Source organism: Phocoena phocoena, chromosome 12 (genome assembly GCF_963924675.1).
Source record: "Phocoena phocoena chromosome 12, mPhoPho1.1, whole genome shotgun sequence".
NCBI classification, from domain to species: domain Eukaryota; kingdom Metazoa; phylum Chordata; class Mammalia; order Artiodactyla; family Phocoenidae; genus Phocoena; species Phocoena phocoena.
The window spans coordinates 67084390-67104166 of record NC_089230.1 but is presented as its reverse complement, the minus strand read 5'-3'; the positions used below and the strand labels follow the sequence as shown (position 1 = coordinate 67104166).

The 19777-nt window shown below is 41.4% G+C and overlaps 1 protein-coding gene across 1 annotated transcript in view; it reads right to left on the bottom strand.

The window, feature by feature from the left end:
• Positions 1-7618: 7618 nt before the first annotated feature.
• The window catches only part of RRAGD (Ras related GTP binding D), a 36330-nt gene continuing 24171 nt past the window's right edge, over positions 7619-19777 (bottom strand). The window contains exons 6-7 of the mRNA XM_065888728.1: positions 14428-14576; positions 7619-7872 (exon numbers count right to left, since the gene is read on the bottom strand). Coding sequence (XP_065744800.1) covers positions 7721-7872; positions 14428-14576 — 301 coding nt within the window. The 3' untranslated portion in view covers positions 7619-7720. The remainder of the gene's footprint in view (positions 7873-14427; positions 14577-19777) is intronic.

The window sequence follows — 19777 nt, the reverse complement described above, 5'->3', positions numbered from 1 at the left end:
AGCTGTGGTTACAAAACCTAACATCTACAGGATCTATCTAAAACTAGTTTTTTTTCTATTATTTTTAGATATTAAAATCCTTCCATCTTCATTGTCTGTCTTTGTGCTCTTTTACTAGCACGAGGTCTGGCATATAATAGATACCCTATCAATCACTGTTGAATGAAAGAAAATTATAATTTAACTCAGAAAATGGCTGATAAAGAAAGGACCGTGCTACTGGTCCAGCGCTGTTGAGGGAGAATGAACCAAGGCTGGAGAAGGGGGTCGGGACTGAGCAGGCAGGGTTTTGCAAACTCTTTTGAGGAGTATGACTGATACCTGTAGTGGAAACCTACGAAGGTGTCAAGCAAGTAAGTGATGTGGTCAGAAGTGAGGTTTAGATGGTCACTCTGGGTCTTGTGTGCAGAATGGAACGGATGGATGGCCGAGGCAGAGGGATACTAGTTAACAGGCCACTGAGATTCAGATTCGAGGAGAAGGTGGCTTAGACCAGGAGAGTGGAGGGGAGGTGGAGAGAAGAGATTCAGTAGACCTTTGTAAAGCTGAGCTGAAGGAACTGGATGATTGCTTGGAGGAGGTGTGCAGGAAGGGAGAGTCAAGAATGAGATCCAGGGCTTCCCTGGTGGCGCAGTGGTTAAGAATCCTCCTGCCAGTGCAGGGGACACGGGTTCGAGCCCTGGTCCAGGAGGATCCCACGTGCCGCAGAGCAGCTGGGCCCGTGCGTCACAACTACTGAAGCCCGCGCGCCGTGCTCCACGATAGGAGAAGTCACTACAATGAGAAGCCCGCGCACCGCAACGAAGACCCAAAGCAGCCAAAAATAAAAATAAATAAAATAAATTTTTAAAAAAAGAATGAGATCCGGGCAGTGCGCTCCGCTGTCCCGCAGATCTGTGTCTTGCTTTGACAGTGTTTGGATGGAACAGACCCAGGGACGCTCCTTGCTCCAGCCTCCCACCAGCCTCCAACCTTTACTTTCCAGTCGCAGCCTTTGGAATCAGCCACTCAGCTATTATTGGCCTCCGGGACGAGCCAACACCATTTTCTGAGCTTAGCTCTTTATTACCGATCAACCATGAGCTCCCAGATTCTTCAGAATTGTTCTACCGACGTGCTGTAGAGCACAGGGAACTCCACTTCACTGTACAGTAGAATCTAACACAACATTGTAAAACAACTATACCCTAAAAAAAAAAAAAAAAAGAACTGTTCTACCAAGGTGGAGGCCATCAGCAACGGCCCGGTCAACATACATCTGTGGGACCCCCGCACCTACCTCTCCCTGGGCTTCTATTTCCATGGCGACGATGTGGCTCTGGAGGGCGTGGGCCACTGTTTCCACGAACTGGCAGAGGAGGAGTGCGAGGGTGCACAGCATCTCTTAAAAATGCAAAACCAGTGCGATGGTAGCGCCCTCTTCCAGGACTTGTAGAATACTCACCAAGATGAGGGGGCTAAAACCCAGGACACTATGGAAGCCACCATTCTCTGGAAAAGAACCAGACCCAGGCACTTTTGGATCTGCATGCCCTGGGTTCTGCACATGCAGACCCCCACCTCTGTGACTTCCTGGAGAGCCACTTCCTGGATGAGCAGGTGAAACTCATCAAGAAGACGGGTGACCACCTGCCTGATCTCCGCAGGCTGGCTGGTCCCCAGGCTGGGCTGGGCGAGTCTCTCTTCGAAAGGCTCACCCTCCAGCATGACTAGGGGCCTCCGGAGCCCAGCAGCCTTTGAGGAGCCCCTCTGGTGTCAGGGCTTCTGCCTGAAGTCCGTCTCTGCATCCACGAGGCAGCTTTTTTTTTTTTTTTTTTTTAATTTATTTTTGGCTGCATTGGGTCTTCATCGCTGCTTGTGGGCTTTCTCTAGTTGCGGCTAGCGGGGGCTACTCTTCGTTGCGGTGTGCGGGCTTCTCATTGCGGTGGCTTCTCCTGTTGCGGAGCACAGGCTCTAGGCTCGCAGGCTCAGTAGTTGTGGCTCGCAGGGTCTAGAGCGCAGGCTCAGTTGTTGCGGTGCGTGGGCTGAGGTATGTGGGATCTTCCCAGACCAGGGCTCGAACCTGTGTCCTCTGCATTGGCAGGCGGATTCTTAACCACGGTGCCACCAGGGAAGCCCTAGGCAGCTTTTTAATCACCCTGGAGCCCTCTCTCAAGCCTTGGACCAAAATGGAAACAATAACTTTCTGCAGAAAAGAAAAAAAAAAGAGACCCAAGTTTCTGGCAGGGACCCTAGGGAGGGTGGTCACGCCATCACAGGGAGAGAAGATTTAGCAAGAAGAAGCCAGTTCCATGTGGGACGTGTTAGATCTGAGGCCCCTCTTATAGGAGAGTCCAACAAAGGTATGCTAGCGGCAATTTTAAATATAGGTTTGAAGGATTAGGATTGAAATGTATCTTTTAGAATTTTAATCCAGATCAGTGTTTTAAGTTATTGTTACATATACTAAAAAATCAAGGTAAAGGTTGAATATAGCTAAGATCAAAGGCCTATTCTCTCTTGATTTTCTTACAGTTTGATATACTATTGCTTCTCAGAAAATCAGATGGCTTGGGCAATTCCCTGGCGGTCCAGTGGTTAGGACTCTGTGCTTTCACTGCCAGGGCCCAGGTTCAATCCCTGGTTGGGGATTCCGCAAACCATGCAGCGGAGCCAAAGAAGAAAAAAAAAAAAGAAAGAAATCAAATGGCTACAAAAAGTATTTAAAATTTCTGATATTTAAATGCTGTTAATATTATTTTGGGCACTGGAGTTATTTAATGGATTAGGAAGAAAAACAGCATAATCTTTGTTGAGTTTCTCCTCCAAGTGAAGCACATTAGCAGACGGCTCCTACTGATTCTTAACGTAAGAAAAGGTATTTTAAACACCTCAGCACGTCAGCCTTCACGAGCCCATGCGGCAGAAACTCTGAACTTCAAGTCTCCCTCTTCCTACTCATGAAAGGAGGGAATTTTAAGGGACATTTGGTGAGGTTACTTAGAGCAGTAATTGACAGGGTGGACTCTTAGGTCCAACTCCGGGCCTCGTATCTTGCTAGTAATATGATCTCAAGTTATTTTCATTTTATCTTTTATAGCTGCCTCCTCTGTAAAATAGGAGTGATAACAGTGTCTACCTCGGGCTTCCCTGGTGGCGCAGTGGTTGAGAGTCCGCCTGCCGATGCAGGGGACGCGGGTTCGTGCCCCGGTCTGGGAGGATCCCACATGCTGCGGAGCAGCTGGGCCCGTGAGCCATGGCCGCTGAGCCTGCGCGTCCGGAGCCTGTGTTCCGCAACGGGAGAGGCCACGGCAGTGAGAGGCCCGCGTACCGCAAAAAAAAAAAAAAAAAAAAATAGTACCTACCTCTTGGGTTTATGAGGATAATTATGTAAAATTATTTAAAATTTTGTAAAAATATTAAATTATGTAAAATATTATACAATTATGTATAATTGTATAATATGTAAATTGTATAATATGATAATTATGTAAAAATATTAAAATTATTTAAGAGCAGTGCATGGCATATCGTGTGCACTCGATATCTGTTAGTATTAAATAATGCTTTTAATGACATGTTCTTTCCCCTAAACTCAACATCACCACTGATTAAAAATCTTGGGGGGGCTTCCCTGGTGGCGCAGTGGTTGAGAGTCTGCCTGACGATGCAGGGGACACGAGTTCGTGCCCCGGTCTGGGAGGATCCCACATGCCGCAGAGCGGCTGGGCCCGTGAGCCATGGCCGCTGAGCCTGCGCGTCCGGAGCCTGTGCTCCGCAATGGGAGAGGCCACAACAGTGAGAGGCCCGCGTACCGCAAAAAAAAAAAAAATCTTGGGGAATTCCCTGGCGGTCCAGTGGTTAGGACTCTGAACTTCCACTGCAGAAGGCATGGGTTCGACCTCTCGTCGGGGAACTAAGATCCCATATGCCATACAATGCAGCCAAAAAAAAAAAAACTTGGAAATAATTTTTTTTTTTTGGTTGCACTGGACCTTCATTGCTGCGTGCGGGCTTTCTCTAGTTGCAGAGAGCGGGGGGCTACTCTTCCTTGCAGTGCTCAGGTTTCTCACTGCAGTGGCTCCTCTTGTTGTGGAGCACGGGCTCTAGGCGTGCAGGCTTCAGTAGCTATGGCACGTGGACTCAGTAGTTGTGGCTCGCGGGTTCTAGAGCACAGGCTCAGCAGTTGTTAGTTGCTCCGTGGCATGTAGGATCTTCCCGGACCAGGGATTGAACCCGTGTCCCCTGCATTGGCAGGCGGGTTTTAACCACTGCACCACCAGGGAGGTCTGGAAATAATTATTTCAGTTCAGGTTTTCCCATGAGAAACAGGATTTCATATTTAACATCTAATGCTAGCCTTCTCTGAGAACTCTGAGGGGGTCTGTAAAAGTCATTATACGGTGGAATCTTACTAAGCAAGTAAAAATCAAAAGGTGGACTGTTAGGAAAAGAATTTTCAGATGGCTAGGGATTAGGGCCAGAGCAGCAAGAACATCTGAAGTTTACTGAAATAAGTTCTACAGCCAAAACAGGCATGCCCCCATCAAAAATATGGAGAGATACGAGTGTTTAAAAAAATAAATAAAAATGTAAATCCAGCTTAAATAGATCAATTTATGCTCATTCTCATAAAGCGATAGCTGGTTAATTAGGACACACACATTTATCTAAAGGAACCCAGCAGTGATATGCATGTATACAGTAAACAACCTCACAAACATGAAAGACCATACTTTCTTTTCACCAAAGAGACCATTCCGCTCCCAGAAAGATTAGTTACGAATATGCCTGAAATAAAATGAGAGTGTTACCAAATCATGAGCGTATGACACACGCTTTTAAATGGGCAGCTAACGTTCTTGAAAGGAATGCTTTAACAATGGTTATAAATGATGTACTGCTTAAAGTAAAACATAATACTAAATACTATACTTGATTACAAATTACATCCAGTCCACATAAGTTGAATGCATACCATACTTTAATAATCAAGACAATCCCGCTGTTTTTCTCGAGTGTGTTTCATAGAACCCGTATATAACAATATTGCTGTGTTTTTAGGCATTTTTACATTTAAGGGCCCAAAATATATCATGTTCACAAAACATTACCGTCTGTGAATGTCAACCAGTTTTTGATATATATTCCTTCAGAAACACGCTATCCTGGTCATACACACTAATCTATATCACTGAAAATAACCAAAGAGGGTATTTCACAAGCAGAGTCTCATCCCTACATAGAAGTTCTAATTGCCCTGGAAATCTGTAGGTCAAGTTCTCAACCTTTGAAAACGAGCAAAAATGTTCCAGAGCAGTCACTGTAGTCACGTATTTGGGCTTTGTATTTATACATTATTTTGTATATTTATACATATTTATAGCATTACATTTGAGACCTAAAGGTGGCCACACACAAGTAAGCTAAGTCCCATATCAAAAATAAAATGAAAAAGGAATTGAAGAGATTTTGTAATTCCAATAGCACAGACTTCAGAAACTGAATGTTTATAACTCCTACATTTCTCTTTAACTAAGAGGTCATTGCCATGCTTACGGCTTTGAGGCAGTAGTCTATGTATCAGTGTGTCATTAATCAAAGAGTGCACTTACTACCATGAACTTGAGTCTGATGTCATAGCATTAACTTTGCCTTTCCCCCAAAGAATCATTTGCTCTTGAAGTAATAGGCTTTTAAGGCACATTTTAACAAAAACCCATCATATACCCAGCTTAAAAATGGAAGCTCCACCTGGTTATAATAACATATATACCTAAGTAATGTGTGATTTACCAGACAGGTAAATGTCTCTATCTTGAGGATAAAGTCACTTTAGAAAAGTGATTCTTTATTTGCTTATCCAAAAAGAAACACTGTGTAAAAATATTAAAGAATAGATTTATAAGAATAACTTCCATGTACCATGTTGGCAAAGGTCTAACAGGTTATAGGTCTGAAAATCAGGAAAAAGACTTCCCTGGAACCCTGGCTTCCTACCCACCTGTGTTTCTGAGTAGGAATCATGAGGAAGGGAGTTAGGGCACCTTCATGATTTTTAGAAATTTCCTTCTCAAATGCACAGACCCTTGGGAGGGCTCAAACCTTAAACCCCAGTCAGCTACCATCTTAAATTACAGTTACCAGCCTCAAAGGAATAGGACTTGGGAAAAGGATGGAAGGGAAGAGGATGGAAAGAAGCTGTAGATAGTAGTGGGATAGCTTCAAGAACAAGTTGCTTTAGGAACCTGATCCATTTTTGCTAGGATCAGCATTGCTATCCCTATGAGGCTCTGCTAAAAACATTTTCTAATACCTGCCAACATGCTTTCCTTAGGGCACTGACCCTTGAGAGGGATCTAGAATAAGCTACTTGGAATGGTTTGGGATGGGGGTAGATTTAGAATCTATTAACTTGCTGTTGGCCTAAAGTAAACATAAGTGGAAGAATTTCATAGAAACAGACACAAAGCTAACTGTAATGCCTCCCCTGGCCATCCTTTTCCACTGACCTTTAGAGGTTTTCAGGATGGCTCTTTAGCCATGCAGAACACGCTGCTGGAGAGTCGAGCTCTAGTTCAATCATAAGGTGGAAACAGGCAGAGTCCACAAGGCACACTGTCACAGGTGAGAGGGAGACTCAGAGGGGACAAATGTGCCCATCAGGATTCAGCTCTGTGGCAGAGAACTGAGATATTACCTGTGGTCGTGGAGCAATGCAAAAACAACAACAACAACAAAACTGGTCCTAAATAAACATTTGCAATGTTGCACAGTAAGAGGCTCATTCCACAGGGGCCAAACGTTGTATAGGACATATTTTAAAATCTGCAGTTGCCAATCACCTACATTTGGGAAACCATGTGGCCTCTGATGTTATTACTTTAGCCTGAGTGGCAGGTACAGAAAAGCCTCCAGAAACCCTGCAATTTAGTGACATTCTGATTTCTCTCCATTGATCGGCACCATTTTGGAAATCTGGTCCCAAAGGTCCTAAAGAACAGTAATGCAGCAAAAAGAAATAACCTCTCTGTATAAAATGATTATAGAGATGTGTGTTGAGGTAAAGAGTTTTGTAAAAAGGGTCGACTAGGGAAGCACTGTCACGGCTATAGAAATTTTTAGATAAGTTTGGTGCTAATATTATTCTATAAAACTTCTATTTATGTCAGTTATAAACAGGGGACAGTTCTTATTGCTCCTGGAGCTTGCTGCCCCAATCTGTTCCTCCACTGAAAAATGTTTTTCTCAACAATTGGTAGCAAAGATTCCCAAATTTATAAAAAGTCATTGCCAACGCATCACTTTTTGATTACTTTCTGACTGCCCTATAGATATGGACTCGGTATGCATGTCCTAGACACCAAGGACAGAAAAGAGCCTAGAAAAGTTGTTTTATCAAAGTTTCGTTCAATGAGGAAAAAAAAATAAACATGAAAAAGTGCAAAATATATACAGTTCCTGGCAGTTCTCACACAGGATTTTTTCTGACTACAGACCATAAAATTTACATTTGTGTAATGAAGTTACAGTAGATTTCACTTCATTGTTAATATACGTTTTTGCTTCAAAGTGCTTACTTTATTTAAAAAAAAGAGAAGATCAAGTGGGTGGCAGGAATTTTTTTTTTACAGCAAATATATGTCATGTGTCCCCATCTCCTTCTTCCTCTTCCTTTAGTGCAACAGAGCAGCAGCCTCATTGAAAGGTCTGATTTCAAAAGATGTTCCTGAAACCTCACCTACAGCAGCACCCTAGGCGTCCCGTTAGGGGTGGCTCCTTTTTTCCTCTGCAGCCTATTCTGAACCTTTCGTGATTTCACCACTTTCATTCTCACCTCAAAAACTTCATGGATGGCCTTCCGGAAGCAATGAAAATTATAGTCAATCAGCCCTGGAGAAGAAAACAAAAATATTTATAGAGGTGCCGCCTAGAAATAATCTCTTTTCATGGCAGCTATGGCGAAGACAAGCCAGTAGGGGGCGGTAGAGGAACAGGCTTAACATAAGATCTATAGATTTCTCTAGGAGGTGTGCAGCTGGGCTTCAGGAATTGCAGGCAAAGTCTTGTGACTATATATATTTTTACTAACGAAAGGTTCCAGAGTATATACCACATTTTCAAAGGTGTCTATGACCCAAAAAGTTTGAAGAACCAACTGAACTGCCTTTTAAAAAAATCTTTCAGAATTAAAGATTGTAAGAACAATTAAGATATATCTTCAATGAAATACTTATTAGTATTTTTTCCCCAAAAGGTATTTTATTAAATTGACTCTGAGTAGAGGCAGACCCTGACTTGGAGTGTAGCTGAGATCTCAAGGTCACAGAGCCGTTGTCATAAGCCCTGGGGAAAACAAAGTCCCTGATTTTGTTTTATTTATTTATTTATTTTGCGGTACGCGGGCCTCTCACCGTTGTGGCCTCTCCCGTTGCGGAGCACAGGCTCCGGACGCGCAGGCTCAGCGGCCATGGCTCACGGGCCCAGCCGCTCCGCGGCATGTGGGATCTTCCCGGACCGGGGCACGAACCCGCGTCCCCTGCATCGGCAGGCGGACTCTCAACCACTGCGCCACCAGGGAAGCCCAGTCCCTAATTTTAGAGTGGTTATCATCACCTCAGGTGAACTCTGAGCTCAGGAATTCAACAACCAATGACACTCTCACTTTTTCAATATGAAGTAAATTTTAAATGGAGAATAATAGTGGAGAATCTTCTTGTATTTTCAGAAATTAATAGAATTTTGTAGAATTGAAAAATAGAATAAAATATAATCTGTCTTGAGCATATTTCTCATCATCACCACTAACTTGTAAAGTGTTGAGAGCAGCATTACGTTTATACCAATTAGGATAAGGCAGTGGGTTCCATTTACTATCTTTAAATTTATTAAAATAACTAGTCCCAAAATTATTTGCATCCACTCAGGTGATGCTTCCAGAGTACCCCCCAACCCCCCCCCAAAAAAAGAATTGTTTTCCAGACAAGAAGAGAAATGCTTCAAAGCAGTCATGTAACCAACCACAAGTACGCTGGAAGAAACACCATCTCAGCTTCCAGGAGCAGGAAACTCTCTGAGTGGCGCCCTCTGCTGCTTCTGCAGTGATAGTGACCACAGTGCAATAAAACTAGGAGACAATTTCCTCAAGAAAAGACCAGTGAGGCAGGAGGGAGAAAGTAATAAGAAATACGCAAGCCCAGGTATGGGCATCTCTTCTCTGCCTGACGCTTTCTTTGGTACACAGACAGGTACCAGGGCTATGGAAATAAACGTTTCTGAGGGCATCCCTCACACAAAGAGACATGGGAGTTGGTGGACAAATGTGGAAGTCTTGCATGCCCAATGGGGGTGATTCTGAATTTCTTGCACACAGCTTCTCCGAGATTCCCCCAGCATGAGTGAGCATACAGCTCCCACTGCGGATGGCTTTTCTACCTCCCTTGTCTATTTCCCCACTTCCTCACTTTTATTTCTTGGAACCATCTTCCAAACAAAGCATGAACTTCAAAAACAGAAAGAAACATGGAGCATAGAAATGATTTTATTTAGTGGGAGTTTGGATAAGAGATGTGAGAACCACCTCAAAATTCTCTGCCTATGTGTGCAACCAACTGCCTTAGGCAGAAAGCTTAGCTAGAGGACTTTGGCTCAATTAGAATTCAACTAGGGAAATTTCAGATCCAGCCTACTATGATTCCTGACAAATCTCAATTTATTCATGGTGCACATTTAAAATGTTAACAGTAGGGGCTTCCCTGGTGGCACAGTGGTTGGGAATCCGCCTGCCAATGCAGGGGACACGGGTTCGAGCCCTGCTCCGGGAGGATCCCACATGCCGCGGAGCAGCTAAGCCCGTGCGCCACAACTACTGAGCCTGTGCTCTAGAGCCCGTGAGCCACAACTACTGAAGCCCATGCACCTAGGGCTCGTGCTCTGCAACAAGAGAAGCCACTGCAATGAGAAGCCCGCACACCACAACAAAGACCCAACACAGCCAAAAATAAACTAAATAAATAAATTTATAAAAAAATAAAAATAAATAAAATTAAATGTAACAGTAATCTTGCTGCCTTTGGAGCTTTAAAAGTGAAAATTCGGGCTTCCCTGGTGGCACAGTGGTTGAGGGTCCGCCTGCCAATGCAGGGGACACGGGTTCGTGCCTGGTCCGGGAGGATCCCACATGCCGCGGAGCGGCTGGGCCCGTGAGCCATGGCCGCTGAGCCTGCACGTCCGGAGCCTGTGCTCCACAGCGGGTGAGGCCACAGCAGTGAGAGGCCCGTGAACCGCAAGAAAAAAAAAAAAAAAAAAAAACAAAGAGTTTGCTGTTTATTTGAACTCTTTCATAAAACGCAGTTGAAAATACAGGAACAGGGCTTCCCTGGAAGCACAGTGGTTAAGAATCCATCTGCCAATGCAGGAGACACGGGTTCAAGCCCTGGTCCGGGAAGAACGCACATACCGTGGAGCAACTAAGCCCGTGAGCCACAACTACTGAGCCCACGTGCCACAACAGCTGAAGCCCGTGTGCCTAGAGCCCATGCTCTGCAACAAGAGAAGCCACCACAATGAGAAGCCCGCGCATCGCAATGAAGAGTAGCCCCCGCTCGCCCCAACTAGAGAAAAGCCCGCATGAGGCAACGAAGACCCAACACAACCCAAAATAAATAAATTAATTTATTAAAAGAAAAAGAAAATACAGAGACACGAACAGAACAAGCAGTATGTTCAGAACCATACGCAGCTATGGGATGGTCCTACCTCCTTCTCTTGGTTCAGCGATTCTCAATCACAGCTGCATATTAAAAGCATCCAGAGAACTTTTTAAAGATTAACAAACCCCAGGTTCCTCCCCCAGGAATTCTGTTCTAATTGTTCTGTGGCAGGCCTCGATGGCCATATTTTTTAACCACCTCCCTTCCCAAGGTGCCTATGATGTGCAGCTATAAGACCAAGAATCCCACTTCCGCTTTCTATCCTCCTCTTTCTGCCAAAGCCGTCAGAAATCATCCACGAAAACACAGACAGAGACCAACATCAGGACAAGTCAATTAACAAGTGTTGATTATCAGCACCAGCAGGACTCAACACTTGAGATTAAAGCAGCAAAAACAAATGGAACCACTCCATGCATATGTAAAGCATCAAGCTCTTTCTAAAGCTAAGGTGATCAACTTAATGCATTTGCCTGGGACTTTCCCAGTTGCAGCCCTGAAGGTCCCCTGTTTCAGGAACCCTCACCTCTGTCCCAGGCAAATGGAGATTGGTTAGTCACCCTAAAAAGCAAACAAGTTTACCTTCATGGGGTTAAACCTTGTCTGCCTATTTATCTCTCTTATCACATTAAAACAAATACTCAGGTTTCTAATTAGTTTAATAAATTTTACAAAATCTGCCTATCTTCAGAGATGATCCTCCCTAGGTGGTTTAACAGTAAGTTGCCCAAGATCCACATGAGAAATCCCTGCTTAAATTAACTCACAGGACCATAGATGGACATTAAAATTAGTGGGCAAAAGTGTGAGGAGAAAGGATTTGCATAGTTTGAAAGTATTTATTCACTACAAAGTGAAAAGTAGGAACTCTCCAGGGGAAAGACCTGGTAGACCCTATCTTAACTAAATCAAGGGCAGCATCGCCAGTAATAAGCCAAACTAACATCATAAATATATGATACACTAAGGACACAATATCATTTCTGTGCGGTATTCTGGCCAAATTGCATAATCTCATTCCAATTGTGTGAAAATATCAGACAAACCCAATTTGAGGAACGTTATACAAAATAATTGATGAGTACTCTTCAAAAGTGTCAGAAAGACCATCACAGATTGGAGGAGACTAGGAGAAATAATAACTAAATCAATTTGGGATCCTGGAACAGAAAAAAAAGGTATTTTTGGAAAAACTGGTGAAATTTGAATAAGGTCTGTAAGTTTTATTAATATTGATAGTATTATACTGATGTTAATTCCCTAGCTTTGAAAACTGTACTACAGTACGTAACATGTTAACATTTCAGGAAGCTGGATGAGTATATATAAACTACATACTATTTTTGCAACTTTTCTGTTAAGTGTAAAATCAGTTCAAAATAAACAAGCTCTCAAGGTTGATGTTATTGTAACCTAAATTTTAGGACCTGTCATCACCCTAGATGGTTTGGGGTCTATAGTTGTACTATTTGCATTACTTTTACTTTCCTTAGTTTCCAAAATCAACACAAAATATTAATCACCAAATATAAATTCTAGAAATATCTTTAACCAAGGGAATATATGTATAATGGTTTAAAACACAAAACACAGAACTGATTCCATACAGGGAGAAGCCTAGAAATCTTTAGCCCAGACTGCTATACACTTGGTGGTATGACCATAGGAGAAAGTCACTTCTATTTCCTGGGTCTAGGTAAAATCATCAGTAACTGAGAGAGTGAAACACAGGATGGTCCCGTCTATCTTCAAAATTCCATGAATCCATTATATAATCTGTTCTTAGTTTCAGCAAGATGAAAATAAAAAGTAAAAGATTACCAGCATTTAATTAAAAGTTTTGAGGGCCAAGGACATAACAGGCAATTTGGCTGGTAATAGTAAATACATGAAAAAATACACAACTTCACTAAGAAGCAGGAAAAATGTAAATTTGTTTTCAATTATCAATGTTTAATGCTAAAACCCAATATTAATGAGAATAAAGCAAAATGGACACACTCATATTCTCTTAATAGCATAAACCAGTAAAAACTTTCTGAAGGACATTTTGGTAATATGCATTAGAAGCTACCAAAATGTATTGATCTAAGTAATTCCATTTGTTGAAGTATTTCCTGAGGAAATAACCAAAGATGTACACAAATATTTAGTGGAAAGAAGGTCATTATGGATTATTTATAACATCAAAATCTAGAAACAACACACATTTCTAACAATAGAAGAAACTAATCATTAAAATGATGTGGTTAAAAAAAGATTTAATGAATTGGAAAGATGTCTGTAATAATTTAAGTGAAGGTTATAAAGTAGTATTTATTATATAATCCCATATATAGAGATATCTATGAAAAAACTGGAAAGTTATACAAAAAATATCAAGAGTGATTGTGTGAGTGAGAAGCTTATTAATAATTATTTCTTTTTTGCTTATTTATTATATCTAAATTTTCTAAATGAATCTATTACTCTGTAACAAAAAGAAGTAATAAAAATCTAAATCATGGGCTTCCCTGGTGGTGCAGTGGTTGAGAGTCCGCCTGCCGATGCAGGGGACAAGGGTTCGTGCCCTGGTCTGGGAAGATCCCACATGTTGCGGAGCGGCTGGGCCCGTGAGCCATGGCCACTGAGCCTGCGCGTCCGGAGCCTGTGCTCCGCGACGGGAGAGGCCACCACAGTGAGAGGCCCGCGTACTGCAAAAAAAATTAATTAATTAAAAAAATAAAAATCTAAATCATGTTTTCAGGCTCAATGAATTAAGAAGATTTCCATGATATAAATAAGTGAAAACAACAGGATAGAAAATTATATAGGCAATATGGTACCACTTTTGTTGGAAGAAAGGAAGGAAAGAAGGGATGAAAGATGAAAGGGAGGGAGAAAAGGAAGGAGAAAAAAAATCCCAGAAATTTAACATGGAGTTTAGCTCTAGATGGTGAAACTGATTTTTTTATACTTTCCTAAGTTTTTAAAGTATTTTTATAGTGAACATGTATTGCATATAAGAAGAAAGGCTATTTCAGAAAATGTTACTATTGCCACTTTGTTGGGAATTTAGGTAAATCATCCCCTAATTACTAGCAAAAATCCCTAGCTATATCAGTAAACTGATATTTCCCAGTTTACATAGTGGCGCCCGGCAGGGCGGGGGAATATGAGTATCTTTATGAGGGTTAATTGCTTTTGTTTCCAAATAAATTTGGTCCTAAAAAGATATTTGGTGACGTTATTAAATATATTCATATCTCCCTGTTTTGAAATCACGATGCTGTCCCTGTGTTTTAGGACTAAAGAATGGACAAGGGCTGAACAGAAGTTAAATAACATCTAGCTTTAATGTTGTATGAGTTTCATCCTTTACACGGGGAGGACAAGTGGTCACAAGGTCCCTAATACCTTCTATGGGTGTGGACCAAGAGGGAGGCCTTGGCACCCCCTGTAGGCTAGGGGACCTCCCCGGGGTAAGAGATCTACAGCCTGGCAACAACGCCCCAGCTGGCTCTGCTCCCAGAAAAGCTCAAGCCCCTCCCTGGGAGGATGGCGTGGTTCCACTACCGCCTCACGGCAGCTGCATCACTAGAAGGCAGGCTGGTTCACGGATCCCAAAACCCCAGGATGTTGGGAGGAGCCAAAGGGGCCTGTGACTAAAGTCTGGAAGCTTCCCAAGGCACACTGCTGTCCACCTGCATTCAACGTCTGAATGGAAATGCTTCATTTAAATCACACAAAAAATTACCTTTTCTTTCAAAGCTTTCCTCTCTGACAAAGCAAACGAGAGCCAGGAACTTGGTCACCTCTTTTAAATAAAGAACTGTTGTATTATTCAGCTTTATAATGGCTGTTGATTCCTTGTCATAAGGGGTTCCTGCTCCATCTTCTTTGAGACTAAATGGGGACAGAAACCAAAACATATTTGACAATTGAGAAAGAACTTCAGTTTGTAACCCAGAGACGGAGACCAGCTTTCACAAAGAGAACGATAATCATAATGACAGGGAGTTTACACTTACAGTGCCTTTCGGCTAAAGATCTCAGAAACCCCCAATCACAAGAATGTACACAGCGTACGACAGTCACTTTCCTACTGACACACTGAGTGTGGTGTGTCAGCTGGGCAACTCTCCAGGCACCTGAGGAACACAGGTGAGGGATGGAGGTTAGTTCTTCTCCCCTCCGTAGCCCACAAGGGCTTCCAGTTTTCTCTCGTGACAGAATAACCAGGCTGCCCAAAGCACAGCCTGATGAAAGACCAAGAAGGGGTGAAGAACTGATCCAAAATAAAGCAGCCTGAAGAGAAACGGCAGCAAAATGCTGGGCTAGATCCAGCAAAAAAACTGCTATGGAACATAGAATTGGGACCTTTGGTAAAATTTGAAAATGGACTCTATATTAGATAAGAGTAATACAGATATGTTAAATAAGTTTAATTTGAAAGTTAAAACTGTGATCCTACAAGAAAACATCCTTGTTATAGGACATGATTCCTATAGAATCATGTTACAAATTCCTCCCAATTAGTTCAGCAAAAACAAACACGTTCAGTCATCCCTCACCATCGGGGCGGGGGGAGGGGCTTGGTTCCAGGATTTCCCCCAGCAGATAACAAAATCTGCAGATGCTCAAGTCTCTTATATAAAACGACACAGTATGGGCTTCCCTGGTGGCGCAGTGGTTGAGAGTCCGCCTGCTGATGCAGGGGACACAGGTTTGTGCCCCGGTCCGGGAAGATCCCACATGCCGCGGAGCGGCTAGGCCCGTGAACCATGGCCGGAGCCTGTGCTCCGCAACGGGAGAGGCCGCAACAGTGAGAGGCCCGCGTCCCGCAAACAAACAAACAAACAAAAAGACACAGTATTCGCATATAACCTACACACATCCTTCCATATACTTCTTTTTTTTTAACATCTTTATTGGAGTATAATTGCTACAATGGTGTGTTAGTTTCTGCTTTATAACAAAGTGAATCAGCTACACATATACACCCATATCTCCTCCCTCTTGCATCTCCCTCCCACCCTCCCTATCCCACCCCTCTAGGTGGTCACAAAGCACAGAGCTAATCTCCCTGTGCTTTGCGGCTGCTTCCCACTAGCTATCTATTTTACACTTGGTAGTGTATGTAAGTCCATGCCACTCTCTCACTTCGCCCCAGTTTACCCTTCCCCCTCCCCGGGTCCTCAAGTCCATTCTCTATGTCTGCGTCTTTATTCCTGTCTTGCCCCTAGGTTCTTCAGAACCTTTTTTTTAGATTCCATATATATGTGTTAGCATACGATATTTATTTTTCTCTTTCTGACTTACTTCACTCTGTATGACAGTCTCTAGGTCCATCCACCTCACTACAAATAACTCAATTTCGTTTCTTTTTATAGCTGGCTAATATTCCATTGTATATATGTGCCACATCTTCTTTATCCATTCATCTGTCAACGCACATTTAGGTTGCTTCCATGTCCTGGCTATTCTAAGTAGAGCTGCAATGAACATTGTGGTACATGACTCTTTTTAAATTATGGTTTTCTCATGGTATATGTCCAGTAGTGGCATTGCTGGGTCGTATGATAGTTCTATCTTTAGTTTTTTAAGGAACCTCCATACTGTTCTCCATAATGGCTGTATCAATTTATATTCCCACCAACAGTGCTAGAGGATTCCCTTTTCTCCACACCCTCTCCAGCATTTATTGTTTGTACATTTTTTGATGATGGCCATTCTGACTGGTGTGAAGTGATACCTCATTGTAATTTTGATTTGCATTTCTCTAGTGATGAGTGATGTTGAGCATCCTTTCATGTGTTTGTTGGCAGTCTGTATATCTTCTTTGGAGAAATGTCTATTTAGGTCTTCTGCCCATTTTTGGATTGGGTTGTTTCTTTTTTTGATATTGAGCTGCATGAGCTGCTTGTAAATTTTGGAGATTAAGCCTTTGTCAGTTGCTTCATTTGCAAATATTTTCTCCCATTCTGAGTGTTGTCTTTTGGTCTTGTTTATGGTTTCCTTTGCTGTGCAAAAGCTTTGAAGTTTCATTAGGTCCCATTTGTTTATTTTTGTTTTTATTTCCATTTCTCTAGGAGGTGGGTCAAAAAGGATCCTGCTGTGATTTATGTCATAGAGTGTTCTGCCTATGCTTTCCCCTAAGAGTTTAATAGTGTCTGGTCTTACATTTAGGTCTTTAATCCATTTTGAGTTTATTTTTGTGTATGGTGTTAGGAAGCGTTCTAATTTCATTCTTTTACATGTAGCTGTCCAGTTTCCCCAGCACCACTTATTGAAGAGGCTGTCTTTTCTCCATTGTATATTCTTGCATCCTTTATCAAAAATAAAATGACCATATGTGTGTGGGTTTATCTCTGGGCTTTCTATCCTGTCCCATTAATCTCTATTTCTGTTTTTATGCCAGTACCATACTGTCTTGGTTACTGTAGCTTTGTAGTATAGTCTGAAGTCTGGAAGCCTGATTCCTCCAGCTCCGTTTTTCGTTCTCAAGATTGCTTTGGCTATTCGGGGTCTTTTGTGTTTCCATACAAATTGTGAAATTTCTTGTTCTAGTTCTGTGTAAAATGCCATTGGTGGTTTAATAGGGATTGCATGGAATCTGTAGATTGCTTTGGGTAGTATAGTCATTTTCACAATGTTGATTCTTCCAATCCAAGAACATGGTATATCTCTCCATCTGTTTGTATCATCTTTAATTTCTTTCATCAGTGTCTTATAGTTTTATGCATACAGGTCTTTTGTCTCCTTAGGTAGGTTTATTCCTAGATATTTTATTCTTTTTGCTGCAATGGTAAATGGGAGTGTTTCCTTAATTTCTCTTTCAGGTTTTTCACCATTAGTGTATAGGAATGCCAGAGATTTCTGTGCATTAATTTTGTATTCTGAAACTCTACCAAATTCATTGATTAGCTCTAGTAGTTTTCCGGTAGCATCTTTAGGATTCTCTATGTATGGTATCATGTCATCTGAAAACAGTGACAGCTTTACTTCTTCTTTTCCAATTTGGATTCCTTTTATTTTTTTTTCTTCTCTGATTACTGCGGCTAAAACTTCCAAAACTATGTTGAATAATAGTGAGAGTGGGCAACCTTGTCTTGTTCCTGATCTTAGAGGAAATGGTTTCAGTTTTTCACCATTGAGAACGATGTTGGCTGTGGGTTTGTCATATATGGCCTTTATTATGTTGAGTAAGTTCCCTCTATGCCTACTTTCTGGAGGGTTTTTATCATAAATGGGTGTTGAATTTTGTTGAAAGCTTTTTCTGCATCTATTGAGATGATCATATGTTTTTTTCTCCTTCAATTTGTTAATATGGTTTATCACATTGATTGATTTGCGTATATTGAAGAATCCTTGCTTTCCTGGGATAAACCCCACTTGATCGTGATGTACGATCCTTTTAATGTGCTGTTGGATTCTGTTTGCTAGTATTTTGTTGAGTATTTTTGCATCTATGTTCATCAGTGATATTGGCCTGTAGTTTTCTTTCTTTGTGACATATTTGTCTGGTTTTGGTATCAGGGTTATGGTGGCCTCATAGAATGAGTTTGGGAGTGCTCCTCCCTGTGCTGTATTTTGGAAGAGTTTGAGAAGGATAGGTGTTAGCTCTTCTCTAAATGTTTGATAGAGTTCGCCTGTGAAGCCATCTGGTCCTGGGCTTTTGTTTGTTGGAAGATTTTTAATCACAGTCTCAATTTCGGTGCTTGTGATTGGTCTCTTTATATTTTCTATTTCTTCTTGGTTCAGTCTCGGAAGGTTGTGCTTTTCTAAGAATTTGTCCATTTCTTCCAGGTTGTCCATTTTATTGGCATATAGGTGCTTGTAGTAATCTCTCATGATCCTTTGTATTTCTGCAGTGTCAGTTGTTATTTCTCCTTTTTCATTTCTAATTCTATTGATTTGTGTCTTCTCCCTTTTTTTTCTTGATGAGTCTGGCTAATGGTTTATCAATTTTGTTTATCTTCTCAAAGAACCAGCTTTTCGTTTTATTGATCTTTGCTATCGTTTCCTTCATTTCTTTTTCATTTATTTCTTATCTGATCTTTGATTTCTTTCCTTCTGCTAACATTGGGGGCTTTTTTTCTCATTTTCTAATTGCTTTAGGTGTAAGGTTAGGTTGTTTATTTGAGATGTTCCGTGTTTCTTGAGGTAGGATTGTATTGCTATAAACTTCCCTCTTAAAACTCCTTTTGCTGCATCCCATAGGTTTTGGGTTGTCGTGTTTTCATTGTCATTTGTTTCTAGGTATTTTTTGATTTCCTCTTTGATTTCTTCAGTGATCTCTTGGTTATTAAGTAGTATATTGTTTAACCTCCATGTGTTTGTATTTTTACAGATTTTTTCCTGTAACTGATATCTATTCTCACAGCATTGTGGTTGGAAGAGATATGTGATACAATTTCAATTTTCTTAAATTTACCAAGGCTTGATTTGTGACCCAAGATATGATCTATCCTGGGGAATGTTCCATAAGCACTTGAGAAGAAAGTGTATTCTGTTGTTTTTGGATGGAATGTCCTATAAATATCAATTAATTCCCTCCCATACACTTTTAAGTATCCTTAGATTATACAATGTAAATGCTATGTAAATAGTTGCCAGCATGCGGCCAATTCAAGTTTTGCTTTTTGGCATTTTCTGGGTTTTTTTTTTTTCTGAATATTTTCAATCCGCTGGTTGGTTGAATCTGCGGATATGGAACCCACATGGAGGGTCAACTGTATTAGAAAAAGAAAGAAAGAGCAAATATGGCAAACTGATAAAAATTGGTGAATCCCAGTGAAGGGTACATAGGAGTTCACTGTACTATTCTTGCATATTTTCCATAGATTGGAAATATTTTCAAAATAAAAAGTTAAATAAATAAATTGGTCTATTTACGAAAAGGTGTGGCCTGCAAACACAAATGACTTGGGTTTGAATCCCAGCTCTCTTATTCATCGTATAAGTTTGGGCAAATTGAGTAACTTCTTTGAGCCTCAATTTCCTCAACTGTACATGAATAATAATTACCTCAAAGTCTCCTAATGCAATGAAATAATACATATATAGTGCTAAGCATAGTGTTGAGAGCATATAAAATGCACAAT